We start from the raw sequence: 21,610 nt of genomic DNA, 5'->3' as shown, positions 1-21,610 counted from the left end.
TCGGGAACATCAAAAGATTACTGTTAATTGGGAAACCAGATATGTCAAGTTAAGGAATTTAGAGCTTTTCTATATATGGGAAGATGCAAGAGCCTGGGCTCACTGAAATCATTCCTTTGATATGCACCTCAGCTATCTGGGGCCAGTATCCTGTATTTTCACATCCTGGGTTTCCTCACGGTGCACCATGGGGAATGGCTGCAGTCTGATGGCTGCTAGATGGCAGGTATTCTTTCCTTCCTGAGTTCCCTCAGGGCTTACCAGCTCTGTTGCAATCGCTGGTGGTTGTGACATCCTTTGTTTACTGATATGGCAGGAAATGTTCCATTTCTCACAACCACTAATCTTTTTACTGTCTGAATAGCTTTGCCTTTTCCAGAATGTCATATAGTTGGAATCATACTAAATGTAGCTTCTTCAGACTGGCTTCTTTCAGTCAGGTTCCCTCCTGAATGTCTTTTCATGGTTTGATAGTTCATTTCATTTTACTGCTGCATAATATTCCATCAGGTAGGTAAAAATGAAAATGATTTACCCTGTACAGATGATGGGGAGGGGGTCAATAGAAAAGGGTGACAAGGGCCTTCCTGACACCATTCCAGAGAACGTAAGTCAGTACTCCATTTGGCAATTCCATATTTAAAACATGGATGCCCTTTGATCCATCAGTTCTACTTCTAGTACTGTTTACCATAGACACACAAACTCAGTCACGTCCTGGGGCCTCTCCCATCCCATGAGCTTCGATTCCCAGGACTGATTCTTTTATTTTGCCAAGGAACCTTGATTCCAAAGAGACCAATCCCTCAGTCTCTCTCTGCCTCTTCATCCTATGCTCAATTAACTCCTACCTATTTTTAAAATTATTTATTTATTTATTTAGGCTGTGCCGGGTCTTAGTTGTGGCACACAGGATCTTTAATTGTGGCATGCGGACTTCTTAGTTACGGTATGCATGTGGGATCTAGTTACCCAACCAGGGATTGAATCCGGACACCCTGCATTGGGAGCACGGAGTCTTACCCACTGGACCACCAGGGAAGTCCCTATCTATTCAAACCAAAGGTTTCCTTTTCGAAAGTGTTTTCCTGACTCTCCATACTAAAGTAGGTCACCCTCTACCCATTCTTATTTATTCTTAGAGCACAAGTGACACTTATGCATATTTATCTGTAGGACTATTTATTTAACATCTGCACTCCCCACAAGAGCAAGGGCTGTGACTATGTCCCCAGGGCTTAGCCCTGGACTGACTCATTGAAACACTGGACTGGCACTGCCTATCTTTGTCCTGAAACCTGATGTGGGTTCACCTAGAGGCTTGCTCGGAACCTGCTGCGCCCTGTAGCTCATGCAGAGGCTTGCGCAGAGGGCCCCATGTGCAGGGAGCCACATCCAAGAGCCAGTCATCGCTATCATGGAACCTTGGGAGACAGGTGAGAACGGATGAGTCACATAACAGAGGCCGTTAATTGTGTCATCGGTGACCCAAGCAGGGGCAAATGAAACTTGTGGGATGCTACTATCAGGCTGGGCTCTAAGCCCCACCCCAAATGCCTTCCTGAACCCCACTAGGGATCAGTGTCTCCCTGTTCTTAACCTCTGGCTCCATGAACCTCTTGCTCAACCTTCTTTGCCTGAACATACCACATTGCTGGAGACTTCCTAGCCGACTCCTCCACTTAACAATGCGTTCCTTCCAGGCAGGGCCAGCAGGCTGCTTTTATCCCCAGTGGCCCCACTGTCCCAGCCAACTGCCCACCATTCATCATTCTGGTCCTTGAGATGTCTGCAGACAAATGCCAGGATGGTGGTGATCATTTTGTAACATATAGAAACATCAAGTAACTATGTTGTGCACCTGGAACTAATGCAGTACTGTAGGTCAATTATATAATTAAAAGTATAATAAAAGTTTGGAGAGAAGATGAGGTGAGATGGAGGTATTAAATCTTCATCTCTTATAACAGTTATAAACTTAATTTTTTTTTTTTTTTTGCCGGACGCGGGCCTCTCACTGTTGTGGCCTCTCCCGTTGCAGAGCACAGGTTCCGGATGTGTAGGCTCAGTGGCCATGGCTTACAGGCCCAGCCGCTCCGCGGCACGTGGGATCCTCCCGGACCAGGGCACGAACCCGCGTCCCCTGCAACGGCAGGCGGACTCTCAACCACTGTGCCACCAGGGAAGCCCTAAAAATTTTTTAATTCTGTTTTTCTTTTCTTTTTATTGTATCTAAATGAGATGACTGATGTTAACTAAACCTAGTGTTGTAATCATTTCACAATACATGTAAATCAAACCATCATGTTGTACACCTTAAACTTATACAGTGATGTATGTTAATTCTTTCTCAATAAAACTGGAAACAAACAAAATGCCAGGACCACTCCCTGACCCAGAGACACACGTCTCTGGGTAATGATCTGGCTTTCCAAGCCTGTGATGGAGTCCTCCGCTGCATCCCCAGTTCAGTTTCCTTGTTAGAACCATAAGTATTGAAGTCAAAGATATGAGTTTGAGTTCCAGCCCATATATTAAGCTATGTGACCTTAGTTTTTCTAAGCCAAAGTCTCCATTAATAAATTCTGGGTTTTAAATACCTTCTCCATGCTACTGTGAGCAGGGGCAGATGGGGGCTTTATGGGGCCTGAAGTTTCTACAGCTTGACGGATCCCCAACTGAGGCATCCTGAAGCTTCAGCTTCAAGGTCAGTATACCTCTGCTCCCTGCAAGAAAAGAAATGAAAAGTGCCAGATTGCCCTCGACCTGCTGCTTTGCAGCGAGGATGTGGGTCTACCATCCAGGTCCCACCAATCCAAGGCCACACCCAGGCTGAGAATCAGAAGCCAGACCTCCAGGATCCCTTCCGGTGACTGATGGCAATGATGAGGGCAGCTCCCTCACTTCCAGAGGTAATGGGCACAGGAGTTCTGGTGGCAACTGTCAGTACCCAGACCAACTCTGTATCCCAGTGTGATTTGGGGTATTCTATTCGTGTGGACTCAAATCTGCTTCTCTGTCCTTCCTAGAGGTGCTGTGACCTTTTTTCCCCCTTTCTTTTAAACATTTTTAAAGCATGGCTGGCTTTCATTTCCTGAGCTCAGGACTAGCCCTCTACACATCCGGCATCCCCCTACCCACCCCCCCTTTTTTTAAATCCAGCATCCATTTAATAAGACGCTTTGCCACTAGAGCCAGGTGTTGTGGCTCACAGCTAGGAATTGTACTTTGCTCTTCTCCAGGGCCTGGCACATAAGGACCACAGGAAGACAACCACTCCAGGGCCTTTTTTCTTCCAAGCTCCTGGCAAGCTTTATCTAGTTACATTCACCCCGTGACTTGCCCTCCAGGCACTGATCTTGCTGCCAACCTTTTGCTCTGCCACACGCTCTGCCTGGCTTGCTGCCCTGGCCTGCCCTGCCTTCTCTCTCTCCACTTTTCCCCCTCACTGCCTCCCTCCAGGCTTATCTAGGAGGCTCCCTAGATTCTGCACCCTGGACCCAGAGCTCACCACTTCCCACATCTCACCTCGCAGTTGTGGCCCTAGCCATGGCTGCTGGCTGATCCCTTGAGCAAATAAGATGGGAACACCTGACCCTTCTTCGTCCAGGAGACAGGCCTCTGCAAGCCTGACTCACCCTCTCCTCCCCACTGCGGGCCCGGAGCAAACCCCCCCTCCTCCCTTCATCCTCCTTCTTATCGTGTGGCCTTGGACAAGTCCCTTCGCTTTTGCTTGTCAAACTTTACAGGCTGTAAACTCTAATCTGTATCATACAGGTGAATTATGTTTATTTCTGGGGGTAGGATCTTTCCTGTCTGGACAAATCAAAGTTCACCTTCCCTGGGCAGGTGATGGGGGCATGTGGGCTCCCAGGAGATTGGGGTAGAGAGAGACTAAGGGGAGCCCACAAGATAGAGGCACCTTGGCTGATTTCTTACTGAAGATACAGGTGAATATAAAAGCACTGGCTTTGGTGGTGTGTGGTGCCAGAGGCACGGGGTGTTATAGGGGGAGATGTACCGACTTCAGGGACCAGCTCACCACAGCGTCCCTCCACTCCCAGGCAGGGCCGGGACAGCCTTCTCAGCTGCAGGATGAGGCATCCCAACAGAGACTTAAGGGGAAAGAAAGTGCTGCAGTAGGAGCCAAGTCATCTGAACTTATTCCCTGCGCCCAGAGGAAGTGGGGGCACGAGTCTGCTTTCCATGAAGAGTGTGGCGGGAATCTAGCTCCTAAAGAGGATTCAAAGGAAAAACAAGAAGTGGGGAGAAAGAAACATAGTCTGCGGACCCGGTCCTTTCCTACTACGTGGGGGACCTCCCAAACTCCCGGCCTCGTGCGCCCCAGCTCCTTCCCCACCACGCGTGAGTCTCCTGGCAACCGCCAGCCACAGCTGGGGGCCTCTGCTACGGCCCGGAGTGCTCGGCAGTGGACGATGCCCAGCTAAAGCTGCTCGGGCCGCGCGGCAGCATGAGGTCCAGGGCGAGGTCGCGCTGCTCGTCCTCAGAGAACACTGGCCGGTAGCCCAGCAGCTGCAGTGCACCCGCACACAGCTCCTGCACGCGGCGGATCTTGGCAAAGGGCAGCGTGTGGCGCCAGGCCTGCGAGACGTTGAGCGCATCCCTGGACGTAGTCTTGAAGGCCTCACGGCGGGCGCCTGGCCCGACCCCGTGGGTGATGTTGTGGATCCAGGCCTCGAGCTGTGGCGTGAGGCTCAGGCCTGCGAAGGCGTAGAGCGCGCGGATCTCGGGCAGAGGCGCCCGTGCCAGGTCCTCGAAGCGCACCAGGCGGTAGCGGCCGCGCAGGGAGGGCGGTGGCTTGCGCATGGCGGCCTCGGCGATGCGCACGTGGCTGCGGCACACCTCGCGCACCACACGCAGGTCCGGGTCGGCCTCCACCCACTTGCCGTTGGTGCCCAACACGATGCCGTTGTCACGGGCCAGTGCCTTGGCCGTCTGCTCGCGCGAGCGCAGCACAGCCCGCGGGTCGCGCACCAGGTGCACGATGCGCAGGTTGAGCGCCGGGTCGCTGAGCAGCGGGTAGAGCACCTGCAGGTTGAAGAAGCGCACCTCCTTGAGCACCACGTGGCTGTAGGTGCGGCAGGCCTCCTGGGCCAGGCCGAAGGGCCGTCGCGCGCACAGCGGCTTGCACACTGCCTCGCTGCTGATGGCGCCGCGCGGGAAGGCGCTGCAGGCGGGCGGCGAGCACAGCGCGCGGCTCTCCGCCCACTGGAAGAGGTCCGACAGGTTGCGCCGCCACGGCAGGTAGGCGTCGAACACATCCATGTCGCACAGGAAGACGGAGCGCACCAGATCGCGCACCGCCATGTGTAGCGCCACCGCGCTGCCCTGCGACAAAGCGGCCCACACGTGCCACGCAGGCTCCATCAGATAGAAGACATTGGGGTGCTGGCTGAAGAGCTGGCCCACGAAGGACGAGCCCGAGCGCCACGAGGACAGCACTAGCACGTGCACCCTCTCCTCGCCACCCACCGGGGACGGCGGCCTGGGCCGGGAGACTAGGAAGAGCAGGAGGCCAGTCTGCGCCAGCAGGAGCGCGGTCACCGCGGTGCTGGAGATGCGCCGCAGCCACATGCCGCCGGCCGGGGGCCTGCGGAGGGAGAGTGCAGCCGTCAGGGACCGCGACCCGCTCACCCATCCCACACCCCAACTCCTGTCTGGTGCTGCCAGGGAGCAGCCCCGGGACTTGACCACCCCACCTGTGGAGGCCTCCCAAGGCCACGGCCGTCTCAGTTGGGCGCCCTTCCGGGAATGTGACTTTAAGACATGAGCCATGATCCAGCCTTTACAGAGCTAAAGGCCAGTTGCACAATACTATGGGGCAGTGTTTTTTCCCTTTTCTCTCTTTCTCTCCCCACGCCCCCTTTTCTTTCTATCCAGAGGGGGAAATATATTTAAAACAGAATTCCTGCTTTTCACTTAAAATTCCTTTTAGGGGAAAAGTTGTAGGTAGTTTAGCTAAATAGCTTGATGGGTGATTTGGCAGAACCCTCCCTGGCTCCGCCACTTCCTAGCCTATGATCTTGGACCAAACGCTTCATCTCTCTGTGACTCAGTTTATCCCTCTGTAAAAAGGGGATTAATTCTGGTTCTGGAGTATTGGGATGAGCATGGAGGGGCGGGGCATTTCTCATAACTGAAAACTTGGACTTTCTACGTAGTGTGCTTCTGCATTGACTTTTTAAACAAGCAGATACAACTTTTGTTATTAAAAATAAACATATAGACAAAGAACAGCAACTGTTGCTCTCACCCATGGAGAGTGAAGTGCTGCAGGATTCCCAAGGGAGGATATCCTTCTGGATTCGTGTAATTTTGCAGAAGAAACGAGTTAAGGGAGAGGTAGGATGGAGACAGAGAAAGGGAGAGATGAGGGCAGAGTCAGACCCCTTTCCATGCTGAGGTTACTCACTGCTGTCCAGGGCTGCTGGGAGAGCTGCCCACCTCGGTCACAGATCCATGGGAGATGCCTGGAGGTTTTTCAGGGCCTGGGAAAGCAGGAGGGAAGCTGGGTCAGAGTCCCACAGGAGGAGATGGCCCTGCACACTGGGAGGGCTCTGCCTTCCCAGACTGACAGAAAGTTCCCCACGGGTGGGAGTGTAGCTGTCCTGCCCCTGGCTGGAGCTGGGCCCAGACCAGCAGGCAGCTGGATACATTTTTCCAGATGGGAGTGAAATAACCGTCTCTCCTGCTGGGTTTGAGTTCCTCTGATGCCACTCAGAAGCTGTGAACCCTGGGGCAAATGACTTAACTACTCCAAGACTCAATATCTTCCTCTGTAAAACGGGGATGATAACATTTGACCTTAGGGTTCTTGTGAGAGATGCTGCTACAAAGACATACGAGGAAAGGGCTTGGTAAAGTGCCATACACGCCCCGTGTTACTGTTGTAGCGTTCAGCTGTGTCTGGAGAGGAGGAACCATGGGAAGTCCCCACCCAGATAAGACCCCTGAGGTCACCTACGCTTGGAATCCCAGCTTCTCCCAGGCCCCCTGTAGCCCCCAACCACCCCTGAGTCCTTCAGTGGATCTTAAGAATGTCACCCTCCCGGGGGGGGGGGAGGGATAAACTGGGAGATTGGGATTGACGTATACACACTATATATAAAGTAGATAACTAGGGCTTCCCTGGTGGCGCAGTGGTTGAGAGTCCGCCTGCCAATGCAGGGGACACGGGTTCGTGCTCTGGTCCGGGAAGATCCCACATGCCGCGGAGCGGCTAGGCCCGTGAGCCATGGCCGCTGAGCCTGCGAGTCTGGAGCCTGTGCTCCACAACGGGAGAGACCACGACAGTGAGAGGCCCGCGTACCGCAAAAAAAAAAAAAAAAAAAAAGTAGATAACTAACAAGGACCTACTGTATAGCACAGGGAACTCTACTCAATATTCTGTAGTGACCTATATGGAAATCGAATCTAAAAAAGAGTGGATATATGTATACGTATAACTGATTCACTTTGCTGTACAGCAGAAACTAACACAACATTGTAAACCAACTATACTCCAATAAAAATTAATTTAAAAAGAAAGTGTGGAACGAAACTGAGTTATTTGTAGTGAGGTGGAAGGACCTAGAGACTGTCATACAGAGTGAAATAAGTCAGAAAGAGAAAAACAAATACCATATGCTAACACATATATATGGAATCTAAAAAAAAGAAAATGGTCAGAAGAACCTAGGGGCAGGACAGGAATAAAGACGCAGATGAGAGAATGGACTTGAGGACACGGGGAGGGGGAAGGTAAGCTGGGATGAAGTGAGAGAGTGGCACGGACATATATACACTACCAAACGTAAAACAGATAGCTAGTGGGAAGCAGCCGCATAGCACAGGGAATCAGCTAGGTGGTTTGTGACCACCTAGAGGGGTGGGATAGGGAGGGTGTGAGGGAGACACAAGAGGGAAGAGATACGGGGATATATGTATAACTGATTCACTTTGTTATAAAGCAGAAACTGACACGCCATTGTAAAGCAATTATACTCTAATAAAGATGTTACAATAAATAAAAATTAGAAAAAGTGTCCCTCAGAGTGTCCTACAGAGTGAAAGGAACACTGAGCCCAGCCCCCACACCCCGAGGCCCCAGAGTTTTCTCTTCTTTGCACTGCTGCTCCTGCAATGATCTCAAGGATGAGCCAAGCTGGAAGGAAAGGACCTGGAAGTTTCTTTCCTCTTTCCTTTTGCTCCCCACCAAGCCACCTTCACTGTCCACCTCACCACTGAGGGAAGCTGGCATCTAAACTATGAGCAGAGCCCATATCTACCTCTTCCCCTTATCAGGAGGCTGCAGGATTGGGTGGAGGATGCCCAACAGCTCTGTCACCTGCTGAGTCCAGAACTGCCTCCTGGATACCTCGCCCACTCCTGGATCACATTGAAGACGAGGACAGCAGCCACCCACCTGCTCTGCACACGTCACCTCCTCTCCTCGAGGGTGTGCTTCCTGAGAACAGGGTGCAGGAGAGGGAGGAAACTCGAACACATATTTGTTGATATAAATTACCTCAAGTGCTAGGTGATTTAACTCAACGGCCCCTGAGGTGGGCATCATGATCTCAGTTTTTTAGACAAAGGGCCCAAGGCTTGGAGAGACAGCAGGGAAGCTGGGACCCCAACCCAGGACTTCTAAGTTCCTGGCACTTTCTGTCATAGACTGCTGGCCTCTCCCATCCCTGGGAGATCCCTGCAGAACACAGGACCCTGATTCCTGGGCCCAAACACAGCTGCCCAAGCCAGCCCTGCCCTCCCCTGGGTAAGGAGGATCTTGATCCCAGGCCAAGGTGCTTGTTACATGCACTCCAGGGATGCCAGGGGTCTTCTTAAGTGACTCACACAATACGGGAACTGTTATCTGATCCTGTGATTGGAACTCAAGAACTAGAAAAGGGATGGAAACATACTACCCACGCAGAGTGTCCAGAGAAGTCCAGGTCTCAGCTGGGAGTTTTCTGAGAACGTGCCTTATATTCAGCGCACCCACCAACTGCCCCAGGGTTCAAGTTACAAAGAACATGTCAGGCAGGCACTGTGATGGGTACTTCATCTTCATGATTGAATTTTCTTCTCCCCAAATCCCTAGGAGGTAGAAACTATCCCTGTCTGTTTTAATTGAGGTAGTGGGGCTCAGAGACATGAATATACAGCTGGTAATGGGCAGGGCAGGGGTTTAAATCCAAGTGCCAGACCCCCAGGCGTGGGACTCTGGGTGGCCCCTCTCCTAAGCCTTTGCTCAATGAAGTCCCCCATCCTGGAAGGGCCATCTGCCTCTGATATGAATTCTTTTCTTTTTAATTTTTTGTGGGTCTATATTAATTATATGTCTAATTTTTGGAAAAGGTGATACAAAGAGGAGGCATAAAATTTGAAAGGTACAGGCGAGGGAGTCGTGGGCTCAGGTTTTATTTGTCAAAATTAGAAAAGGGGCCCCATCCTCCGGCAGATACAGCCCCACATCAGAGAGCAAAGGGCCATTCAGTCAACAGGAAGTGATGTTCTCTGTCCCCTTTGTCTCCCCCCAAGCCCACCTCAGAGGCAGCCCTGTCTCCAATTTCCGCAAAGTCTTTGACGGTGATGATGATGATGTTTAAATTAATTATATATTTCAAGGGAGACGGGTAGGAGTAAAGTGCAAGAGGCCACTGAAGGAATATAAAATTCCTCTTCCTACCCTGATAACCAGGACCACCTTACAGTTGTCTATCTCAAGTCACTGAAAATTTTTTGTCATAAAGCATTTTTAAAATTTACTTTTGTCAAAATAATACACAGAGCTTGAATAAGCATTAGGTAACCCTGGAAGTTTATACAAGACAGTGACCATATTAGCTTCCCCTGGGAGGGGAGTGAAATAGCTGAGAAAAGATATTTCACAATAAATCCCTTTTTTTTTTTTTTTTTCAGCCAGCCGCTTGGCATGCAGTTAGTTCCCCAACCCAGGATCGAACCCATGCCCCTTGCAGTGGAAGCGTGGGGTCTTAACCACTGGACCACCAGGGAAGTCCCCACATTTGATCATGCCATTCTCCTACTCAGCAACCTTCAGCTATCCAACTTCACTTCCCATTATTCCCAGCAAGCATCTTATATTTCAGATAATCTGGAATCACTACTGTTCCTCCAGCAAGCTCCATGCTCTCCTACCCCTCCACTGTGAGTACCCAGCCCTGAGTCCCACCAGAAGTCATCTCAGCATCTCTGAAGACACCTCATCCCTGCCTCTCTCCAGGCACACACCGTTCTGCCCTGTGTGACACTTTGCCTCTCCTTCTTGCCTGTGAGCAACTTGAGGGTTGGGATGGTGGGTTTTTGCAAGGGAGCATCTGTTCTCAGGTACCTAGTGTGGGCTCGGTACTGCACAGGTGCATTGGACAGGGCTGTCTGTGTTCATTCAGAACCTATTTCCCCTTCTTTTGGTAACAGCCTCTAGATTTTTCTTTGAGGAACCACCCCTCACCCACATAAAGCACGTGTGGTTTGGGTAGGGCTGACCCACCACCCCCTGGTTCTTAGGGAGTCCTGTGTCTCAAGTCTGGTTCATCTGTATATTCCACACACTATCTCCCTGCCACAGCGACTGGCTTAGGAACGGACATCAGCCCCAAGTCTAATCCCAGGATTTTTGCAGATCTGAAGGGAAGAGGGAAATTGCCTGGGTATAAAGCCAATATAGGAGAGAAATGAGCAGAGAAAAGAAAGACTGGGAGCCCATGAGCAAGCTGACGGCACCAGATCCAGCAGTGCCAAGATTCACCCATGTACTTTTCAGTTGGGGAAAATACTCCATTTTTGCTTAAGCCAGCATGAGTTGAGTTTCTGTCACTTACAACCAAGAGTTCTGATTAGATAGTGGATCCCCTTGGTGGGATGGGTTGAGGGTAGAACTGTAAGGGAGCATGGGCAGAGAGAGCTTCTAGGGGCTGGTTATGCCCTGTTTCTTGATGGAGGTACTAAGTACATGAGCATGTTCAACTTGGGAAAAGTCACTTTTATGTGAACTGTGCTCTTTTCTGCATGTATATTTCAATAAAAAGTTAAGAAACCTCTAACACCATATACAAAAATAAACTCAAAATGGATTAAAGACCTAAATGTCACACTGAATACTATAAAACTCCTAGAAAAGGACTTCCCTGGTGGCACAGTGGTTAAGAATCCTCCTGCCAATGCAGGGGACACGGGTTTGATACCTGGTTCGGGAAGATCCCACATGCCGCGGAGCAACTAAGTCCGTGCGCCACAACTACTGAGCCTGCACTCTGGAGCCCACGAGCCACAACTACTGAAGCCTGCGTGCCCAGAGCCCGTGCTCCACCACAAGAAAGCCATTGCAATGAGAAGCCTGCCCACCACAACGGAGAGTAGCCCCTGCCCGCTGCAACTAGAGAAAGCCTGTGCGCAGCAACAAAGACCCAATGCAGCCAAAAAATAAATTATAAAAAAAAAACTCCTAGAAAAAAACATATGCAGAACACTCTGATGTAAATTGCAGCAATTTTTTTTTATCTGTCTCCTAGAGTATTGCAAGCAAAAGCAAAAACAAACAAATGGGACCTAATTGAATTTAAAAGCTTTTGCTCAGCAAAGGAAATCATAAAACAAAAAGACAGGAGGGAGACGCAAGAGGGAGGAGATATGGGGATATATGTATATGTATAGCTTATTCACTTTGTTTTAAAGCAGAAACTAACACACCATTGTAAAGCAATTATACTCCAATAAAGATGTTAAAAAAAAAAACAAACGAAAAGACAACCTACAGAATGGGAGAAAATATTTGCAAACAATGCAATTGACAAGGGATTAATTTCCAAAATGTATAAACAGCTCAATATCAAAAAAAAACAAAAAACAACCCAATCAAAAAATGGGCAGAAGACCTAAAATAGACATTTCTCCAAAGAAGACATACAGATTGCCAACAGGCACGTGAAAAGATGCTCAACGTTACTAACTATTAGAGAAATGCAGCTCAAAACTACAGTGAGGTATCACCTTACACCAGTCAAAATGGCCATCATCAAAAAGTCTACAAATAATAAATGCTGGAGAGAGTGTGGAGTTTTCTCCTTTTCGGAAGCTTCTACACTGTTGGTGGGAATGTAAATTGGTGCAGCCACTATGGAGAACAGTATGGAGGTTTCTCAAAAAACTAAATATAGAGCTACCATATGATCCAGCAGTCTCACTCCTGAGCATATATCCGAAAAGACAACAACTCTAATTCAAAAAGATACATCCACCCCAGTGTTCACAGCAGCATAATTTACATTAGCCAAGACATGGAAGCAACCTAAATGCTCATCAACAGATGAATGGATACAGAAGATGTGGTACATATATGCAATGGACTATTACCCAGCTATAAAAAAGAATAAAATAATGCTATTTGCAGCAACATGGATGGGCCTAGAGATTATCATACTAAGTAAGTCAGACAGAGAAAGACAAATACCATATGATATCACTTATATGTGGAATCTAAAAAAATGATACAAATGAACTTATTTACAAAACAGAAATAGACTCACAGACATAGAAAATAAACTTACAGTTACCAGGGGGAAGGGGGGGGATAAATTAGGAATTTGGGATTAACAGCTACACACTACTATATATAAAATAGATAAATAACAAGGACCTACTGTATAGCACGGGAAATATCTTGTAATAACCTACTGTATATATATATAACTGAATATATATATAATTGAATCACTTTGCTGTATACCTGAAACATTGTAAATCAACTGTACTTTAATAAAAATAAATAAATAAATAAATAATTTTAAAGTATATGGGACCTACGGGACTTCCCTGGTGGTCCAGTGGGTCAGACTCTGTGCTCCCAATGCAAGGGGCCCAGGTTCGATCCCTGGTTGGGGAACTAGATCCTGCATGCATGCTGCGACCAAGAGTCTGCATGCTGCAACTAAGAGCCCACGTGATGTAACCAAGACCCGGCATGGCCAAAATTTAAAAAAAAAAGAAAAAAAAAATATAGGACCTAAAAGAAAAAGTAAAGTATATAGATACTGGAAAATCTGTAAATGTCCTGAAATTTTATATGAAATTCTTTAGTGTATTTACATATACTACTTCATTCTGTAAACATTTATCACATGACTATTATGTGCAAAGTATGAAACTAAATATCGACATGTGGCCACTGCCTTCAGCTTAATTTCTAGCTGAGAAGGTCACCATGAAACAAGTGATCATTTAACCACAAGCATAATAAGTGTAATGGAGGGGAAGGACAGTGCTATGGGAGCCCATAGCTAAGGGCGAGTAGGGAAATCTTTCCTTAGGAAGTACTTGCTGATGCATGAGTAGGGATTAACCATGGGAAGGGCTGTGTGAGGAACGGGCAGAGAGAAGGGTTTGGGAGTAGTCAGATGAAGCAGCATCTCTAAAGGCTCTGAGAAAAAACATTTCATGTTCAAGGGTCTGAAGGAAGGCCAAACAGGCTGTACGTACAGTGTCTCAAGAAAAAGAAAAGAAAGAAATCATCCCATTGAACCCAGTCCCATTCATTGCAGATTTTCTGTTAAAGAAAGCAAAACCTAGTGATACATGCTTTCCTGGATCTCACACAGCTAGACACTGCTGACAGGGCCACAGCCGAGTATTTTCAACTTGTACTTGCCCTATTCTATACAATCTACCCAGAACTGCTTCTTGAATTTCCCCAAACCTCTTTTATTCCCTCGCCCTCACTATACATAGAACATCATCTGTGTAAAATTTTAATTAGAAAAACAATACCTGCCTCAAGGAACGTGAAACAGATTTGGTTCAGTAAGAAGTATGTGAAGAGGAAAGTGTCGGGACTTCCCTGGTGGTCCAGTGGTTAGGACTGGGTTGCTTTCATTACCGAGGGCCCGGCTTCCGGGTTCAACCCCTGGTCATGGAACTAAGATTCCACAAGTCATGCAGCCAAAAAAAAAAAAGAGGAAAGTGTCCTGCTTACTAAAGCATATTGTTTCTGTAAATACAGTAATTTGGAGGGAAGGAAAAGGGACTGAGAGGAAGGAAAAGCGCTCTGTCCTGCTTTCTATAATAATGGCCAATATGATAGCCTGTAAAATCTCAATTAACAAGATAAGGCAGAGAGAAATGCTAATTAATTTTATCAAAAGGCCTGGAGACCTTGTTTTGTATCCAAGACCAGCAAGATTAGGTCTCCCATAGTAGAGAGCTGGGATCCTGTGTATTCAGGCCACTAAGACACGTTGCCCATTGGCACATGGGAGAATATGGAACTGGTCCTGCACTGGTAGGAGGTCACTGCAGCTTTTTAATTCCTGTCCTTTCAGAAACACTGGCTGTATAGTCATAAATTCAGTGCCTACAAACTATAAGGCTTTCAAAGAATGGGATCAATTAAAAAAAAAATGATCCAGGGGCTTCCCTGGTGGCGCGGTGGTTAAGAATCCGCCTGCCAATGCAGGGGACATGGGTTCGAGCCCTGGTCCGGGAAGATCCCACATGCCGGAGCAACTGAACCCATGCGCCACAACTACTGAAGCCCACGTGCCTAGAGCCTGTGCTCCGCAACAAGAGAAGCCACCACAATGAGAAGCCCGCGCACCGCAACGAAGAGTAGCCCCTGCTCACCACAACTAGAGAAAGCCTGTGTGCAGCAATGAAGACCCACCGTAGCCACAAAAATAAAAAAAAAAATTAAAAAAAAATGACCCAGCTATTTAAGCCTGATGCCACATTTCAGGAAGCAGAGACTGTGAAGTAACCTCTTATTTTTTCCAAACAAAAAACAACCTAACACTAAAATCACTGGATTGCTTTAAAAAAAAAAAGTTAAGAATCCTGCCTGACGGGGCTTCCCTGGTGGAGCGGTGGTTGAGAGTCCGCCTGCTGATGCAGGGGACACGGGTTTGTGTCCCGGTCCGGGAAGATCCCACATGCCATGGAGCGGCTGGGCCCGTGAGCCATGGCCACTGAGCCTGCGCATCCGGAGCTTGTGCTCCACAACGGGAGAGGCCACAACAGTGAGAGGCCTGCGTACCAGAAAAAAAAAAAAAAAAAAAGAATCTGATAAGATAGTTAAGTGTCATGTCAGGGATTGTCCCAAAGCGTGAGTGAGTCGATGATATTAATAAGTATTTGCTGGGGCTTCCCTGGTGGCGCAATGGTTAAGAATCCGCCTGCCAACGCAGGGGACATGGGTTTGAGCCCTGGTGCAGGAAGATCCCACATGCCTTGGAGCAACTAAGCCCGTGTGTCACAACTGCTGAGTCTGCGCTCTACAGCCCACAAGCCACAACTACTGAGCCCGCACACCTAGAGCCTGTGCTCCGCCACAAGAGAAACCACCACAATGAGAAGCCCGCGCACCACAGCGGAAGAGTAGCCCCCGCTCCCCGCAACTAGAGAAAGCTCATGCGCAGCAACGAAGACCCAACGCAGCCAAAAATAAATAAATAAATAAACAAAATAAAAATAAATATTTGCGGAATTGATATCAGGTCCTCTGTTATCCAAATCCAAAGGGAGTAACTCCCCACTCGTCCCGTATTTCTTTCTGCTGAGCATCTTAAAGTTTCAATAGCTTCTAACCATCCCTGACTAATTCTTGGCCTGAGAGACACAGGAAGGTGCTATTGTCCTACCTGATGTGCAGATGGGAACACTGAGCTACAGGACAGGGGAGGCTTTGCCACAGCAGGGCCCGAGCGGGAGCCCAGGGATCCAGCTCTCCGGGCAGCACTCACTTGTAGCTCTGCTCTGCCGGCCCTTGACTCAGCAGCTCCTCTGGTCACCAGCGTCTCCCAGCCCTGGCACAGAATCTAAGGGAGTGAAAGGTAATACTAGGTACAAATCCCTGGCTCAGATCTATCTCATTTTGGCATCAGCTGGAGGCCATCCCTGTTCAGGAATCCCAAAGGCTAAAGAAAAGAGATTCCGGATGAGGGATGCGTGGACTCTAGGCGTCAAGGGCTATCCCTGTAGGTAAACCAGCTCTAGTGGAGGTCAAGGCATCTGTTACGGAGAAGGCTGACAAGGAGGGCAAGAAAGAGGAGGAGAGACAAAGAGGGAAAGAGAAAAGAAAAGCAAGAGACAAGGGAAAAGCAGTAAGGGAGAAAAGGGGAGAGAGAGGAGGAGAAAGATGGGTGTCTACAGTGGAGTGGGAAACATGGAACACCAGTTAATACTACCTGTTGAGGGCTTCCTATATGCCAAGCCTTTCCCACCCATCTTCTGATTATGAAATCAGGATTACCCCACAACAACCCTATGAAGTGCATCTGATGCTCATCCCTATTTTACAGAAGAGGAAACTGAGGCTTAGAAAGATTTATGAACTTGCCTAAAGGACCCACACAGCAGCAAAGTCAGAATATGAACCCCAACTGTCTAACTTTAGAGCACTTCACTATATAATATCAAGTGGAAAAAACACAAGAAAACATCCAATTGTGTTAAAAATACATGAACATCAAAGAACACCATCAAGAAACTGAAAGGATGGGCTTCCCTGGTGGCGCAGTGGTTGAGAGTCTGCCTGCCTACGCAGGGGACACGGGTTTGTGTCCCGGTCCGGGAAGATCCCACATGCCATGGAGCGGCTGGGCCCGTGAGCCATGGCCGCTGAGCCTGCGCGTCCGGAGCCTGTGCTCTGCAACGGGAGAGGCCACAACAGTGAGAGGCCCACGTACAGCAAAAAAAAAAAAAAAAAAAAAACTACAATGAGATACCCATCCACTAGGTTGACTATAAGAGAAAAGACGAATAATAGCAAGTGTTACTGAGAACATGGTAGAACTGGAGCCCTCATATGCTGCTGGTGGGAATGTAAAATGATGCAGTTGCTGTGGAAAACAGGTAGTCCCTCAGATAATCATAGAGCTACCATGTGATCCAGTGATTCCACTCTACAATCCCATAAATCCAAGAGAACTGAAAACATATATCCACACAAAAACTTCTTCATGAACTTTCACAGCAGCATTAATCATAATAGCCCCAAAGTGGAAACATCCTACGTGTCCATCAATCGACGAATGGATAAACAAAATGGGGTGTACCCATATAGTTGAATATTATCTGGCAATAAAATGAATACTGATACGTGCTACAACATGGATGAACCTTGAGGTGATTAACGCACAACACTGAATCTACTGTAAACCAGTGAATTGGAAACTTTAAAAGGGTGAACTTTAAATTATGTGAATTATATCTCAATAAAGCTGTTATTAAAAAACAAAAGTCATGACTATGTATAGAAAGAAATCCAGAAGGATGCATGCTGAATATCAGTGGCTATCTTTTTATGGCCAGATTACAGGTAATTTTTTTTCTCGTTATTGCTTTGCTGCATTTTCCAGGTGGTCTCCAAGAGACTTTTATTACTTTGTCAATCATAAATTATCAGTTCTGTTTCACTGGTTCAAGGAGGCATGGGTGGAGTTTGCCTGCTTCAGCTTTCATTGCAGGGAGAGAGGTGCCTGCAAACCATCTCCCACCTGACCTGAGTACCCAGGTGGCCAGAGGAGAGGGGCATGGGAAGGAACTACCTGAGGGGCTGGTCAAGGGCCCCCAGCCCACACTCAGCCTCAGGGCTGTGGGCTGGGCCAGGCTGTGGCAGGAGACGTGCCTGGCCCTAAGCCCTGGCCACATCTGCCGTCTCTGCGCCTGCCCCGAGGAGCAGCTGTGTGGCATCAGCCAGAGGCAGGGAGGCTACAGTTGCACACCCGGATGCTGCTGGAGAAAACAGATCTGCCTGCAAGAATCTATTGGGAAATGAAATCAAATTAGTCTGGGAAAGGAGCCTCAAGCCTCCTTGGCTCAGAGCCACCCCGGGGGCATTTCAGAGCAGATGAGCAGATATCAACGCATAAATCCCTTTTCCCTGGCTCTGAGCTTTGGGGATTCTCAAAGCACACCTTACACAGCACCTAAGTTGGTCTAAATCACAGCACCTGATGGCTGAAGTACCCTAAAGTCTGGGGCACCCACCTCTTCTCTGCAGTAACACACACAGGGAATGGGTGTAGAGGGTGCATGTTTTGCACATTCCTTTGTGTTCCCCCAGGTGTGGACTGAGCTCTCTTATATATACAGGGATAGTCTGGAGTGTCCTCTGGTTTATTTTTTAATCTCTTATTTTGATTCATTTATTTTTAAAAAGTAAATCATTCTTACAAGTCAATGACATAAAATGAAAAAAGGAAGGGACTGTTTTAGAAGAAAACAACTCAAAACACAAAACAGCCAAAGACAACATGTGGACCTTGTTTGGATTCTGATTCGAACAAACCCAGTGCGAGAAGATATCTGTGAGGTAATCAGAGAAATTTTAATGTGGACTGAGTATTAGGTGATATGGGGAAATCATTGTTAATGCTACTATCACCACCCAGAATACTCTTGTTCATGCATTTCTGTACCTAACTCCCCTTACTAGACTAGAAGTGGGACCCTATCTCATTAGAGGGCGTAGGAGCAGCACAGGTGCTAAGAGTGTGAACTCCACTTGATCACTTGCTGTGTGATCTTGGGCAAGTGACTTAACCTCTCTGTGCCTTTTTAAGAAAAATCTATAAATAGGGGAAATAATATAACATAACTCATGGGCTTGATTTGAAGAGTAAATGAATTAATATTTATAAAGCACTCAGAATAATGTCTGGCACATAGTACACTTATAAGTATTTGTTCAGGAATCTCCCAAATCCTGGGTCACAACTATATTCTGTGAATCCAAGGGAAAGCCTTTTCATAAGCAAAGCTCAAGGACAATAGCCTAACCAGGTCCAAGTGACCCTAGCACCCTAGCCGCAGAAAGTGGCAGGCCTAGGCAGGGGCATTACATACAAAACAGAAGACAGTGAATAATGGCTAAAAGCCTGGCTCCTGAAGCCAGATTGGGTTAAAATCTCGCTCTACCACCAGTGAGGTGCGTGACTTTGAACAGGTCACTCCTAACCTCTCTGTGCTTCAGTTGGCTCTTTTGTAAAGGAGGCTCTAACAGCGCCTACCACACGGGTCCGGGAGGAGTAAATGGAACAATCCAACCCTTAGCATAGCCAACGCTCCCTGAGCAGCAAGCTCTTATGCTCTGGTACTTGGCTCACTCGCTCATGGCTTCACCTCAGCCAAGTCCTTTCTGCTCTTGAGGCCTCAGTTTTCCCATCCTCATGCCTCCAGTACAAGAGGGAAGAGGAAAGAGAGTTAACATTTGCTGGGCACCTATGCTGAGGCCGAGAGAGGTCTCTATTGCTGCCCAAGACCCAGCAGCGAGAAGCAGGGGCCGCCAGACTCACATTCAGCTGGATCTGGTTCCAAATTCACTCACCGAGCTGCTTTTCCTCCAGAGTTCCCTGGAAAAAGCCCTCGGAGAATTTTCTAGATTAAAGCCATACCCTTTGAAACTCAAATTTCAAGAGACAAGGGATCCCCAAGCAGTGATCTCCTGGGCAGCTGAAGCCCCAGGAAGACACTTTCCAACCCGCACTCGGGGCGGCGATGCTCTTTTCACGTTCTGATAAAACCACAACCACCACCCTCAGCTCCAACTCGCACAGCCGACCCGGCCGCAAGATCAGGGCCTTCCCAGTTGTGCCACACTGGCTTAGGCCCAGGCCGCGCAGGGTGTGGGCATCCCGAGCGGAGAGAGGACGAACCAACGTACCCCAAGCGAGGCGTCCCAGCCCGACTGGCGCGGCGGGAGGCAGACGCCTCTGGCCCCAGTCTCAGCAAAGGCTCCTGGACGTCTTTTCCAAGCTCCTCTCCACAGCCGCTCTGTCTCCTCGCCGGGAGAGTCCGCTGCGGCTGATTTGTTCCGCAGGGTCCCAAGGCTATGAAGGGGTACCCAGTGACACCGGGGAGAGGGCTCCAGGAGGCATGGACTTGAGAAGCGGATACTAAGATATTGGAGGCACCTGGAGACCCAAGGCGGCGGGAACCAGCAAACAGGGCAGGATTCCCCCTGAAAAAAGAGAGGTGTCGTAAGAATGCGATGTTGGCGGAGCAGACCCGGGGCAAGGACAAGAAACAGACTCGGGCCCTCCTGCCCCGGAGCCCCCTGGGTGCCCGGCCCCGCGCCCCGCGCTACCTGGGCGGCCGCCGGAGGCCCGCGGCGCTGCTCTGCGCTGCCGGCCCGAGCGGAGCGCGCACAATGAGGCGCTTTCAGACGTGGCTGCGGTCCCGGAGCCGGCGGGCGGGAGCCGGAGCGGGAGGGAAGGAAGGAAAAAGCCGGTTGGCCCCCGGCTCCGGCTACCCTGCCCACCTCGGGCGGAGGGGCCACGCCTCGGGGGAGGGGCGGCCGTCCAGCGGCGGGGGCGGGCGAGCCCCGGGGAAGGAGGGCACAGGTGGGCCCGGGGGGCTGCCGGGGGCGCCCGGCTTGGCCAAGGATGTCAGAGGGCGCTCGCAGAGTCAGCTCTCATCCCACTAATTGACCAAAAAGTTGTCTTCCCCCTCCAATCCCCAGAGAAGGGAGGCTACTGGGAACACAAAAGGCCCTTGTGAAGGAAATCGAATCTTAATTTTGCCCCTCCTCCTTCTCGGTGGCATCCTCACAGCTAAAGGACTTGGAATCCAAACCGCTTCCCAAGCCCCCAGCCTCAGCCCTAAACCAAGCCCCAGGCACCTTGATGCCAGGCGGATCCGCGCGGCCTCCCCGGGTAGTAGCCGAGCTGGGGGCCGGGACACCAGGTGGCCCTCAGGAGCTAGGCCTGCAGCTGGCTGTGCCCCTCTTTCTGTCCCCTCCCTGCTCTAGCCTCAACTTGATAGCAGGTCCCGATAAATACAGGGTATGTTTCAATAAATAAAGATGCTATTTCCTCCTACAAATAACGGAGCAGAGTCCAAGCACCTGAAAAAGAAAGAGAATTCTGACCTCTTGTAATCCGCTGTGGGATCTAAAAGAAATCTCTGCCGCTGGAAGTATAAATTAGTGCATTCTTTCCAGGATGCGGTTTGGCAAGATGAATTAAAATCCTTATGAACGGGCTTCCCTGGTGGTGCAGTGGTTAAGAATCCGCCTGCCAATGCAGGGGACATGAGTTCGAGCCCTGGTCAGGGAAGAGCCCACATGCTGCGGAGCAACTAAGCCCCTGGGCCACAACTACTGAGCCTGTACTCTAGAGCCGGCAAGCCACAACTACTGAAGTCCACGCACCTAGAGCCCGTGCTCCGCAACAAGAGAAGCCACCGCATTGAGAAGCCCGAGCACTGCAACGAAGAGTAGCCTCCGCTCACCACAAGGAGACCCGCATAGCAACAAAGACCTAACGCAGCCAAAAATAAATACATAAAGTAAATATATTAAAAAAAATCCTTGAGAACATCATAAGCTTTTGAATTCATAATTTCTTTCTAGGATCTAAAGAAAATAAACTAGCAAAAAGGATTTATAAGCAAGGTTCATAGACGTGTTGTTTATGATAGCAAAAAATGTTAGAAACAAAAGATTAAAAAGATGTGTATCAGAAAGCCAACAGTGATAACTTCTAGGGAGCAATTTACAGACAACTTATTTTCTTTAGGTTTCTGTAATTACACATTTCCCCCAATAGGCATTTAGAACTTATGTGGTCACAAAGAACCAAAACTTCTTTTACAA

The 21,610-nt window shown here is 48.9% G+C and overlaps 1 protein-coding gene across 2 annotated transcripts; it reads right to left on the bottom strand.

The window, feature by feature from the left end:
• Positions 1-3,868: 3,868 nt before the first annotated feature.
• On the bottom strand, positions 3,869-6,887 carry LOC307178912 (carbohydrate sulfotransferase 6). 2 transcript variants are annotated; one of them, XM_079907577.1, is made up of 2 exons: positions 6,434-6,887; positions 3,869-5,611 (listed from the first exon to the last, which is right to left on the bottom strand). In XM_079907577.1, exon 2 carries the CDS (start codon positions 5,593-5,595, stop codon positions 4,408-4,410), a length of 1,188 nt encoding a protein of 395 aa, XP_079763703.1. In that variant the 5' UTR covers positions 5,596-5,611; positions 6,434-6,887; the 3' UTR covers positions 3,869-4,407. The 2 variants fall into 2 exon arrangements, with proteins under 2 accessions (XP_079763703.1, XP_079763702.1); XM_079907576.1 differs by lacking the exon at positions 6,434-6,887 and having other exon boundaries at positions 3,869-5,826.
• Between the last annotated feature and the right edge of the window lie 14,723 nt (positions 6,888-21,610).

Source organism: Stenella coeruleoalba (genome assembly GCF_951394435.1).
Source record: "Stenella coeruleoalba genome assembly, chromosome: 20".
In the NCBI taxonomy this organism is placed as follows: domain Eukaryota; kingdom Metazoa; phylum Chordata; class Mammalia; order Artiodactyla; family Delphinidae; genus Stenella; species Stenella coeruleoalba.
The sequence above is the reverse complement of the archived record's forward strand: the minus strand, read 5'-3'. Positions and strand labels throughout refer to the sequence as shown.

Bases quoted from the DNA above. Each gene is read 5' to 3' on its own strand.
- LOC307178912 (XM_079907576.1), bottom strand. From the start codon at position 5,796: ATGGCTCATGTCTTAAAGTCACATTCCCGGAAGGGCGCCCAACTGAGA.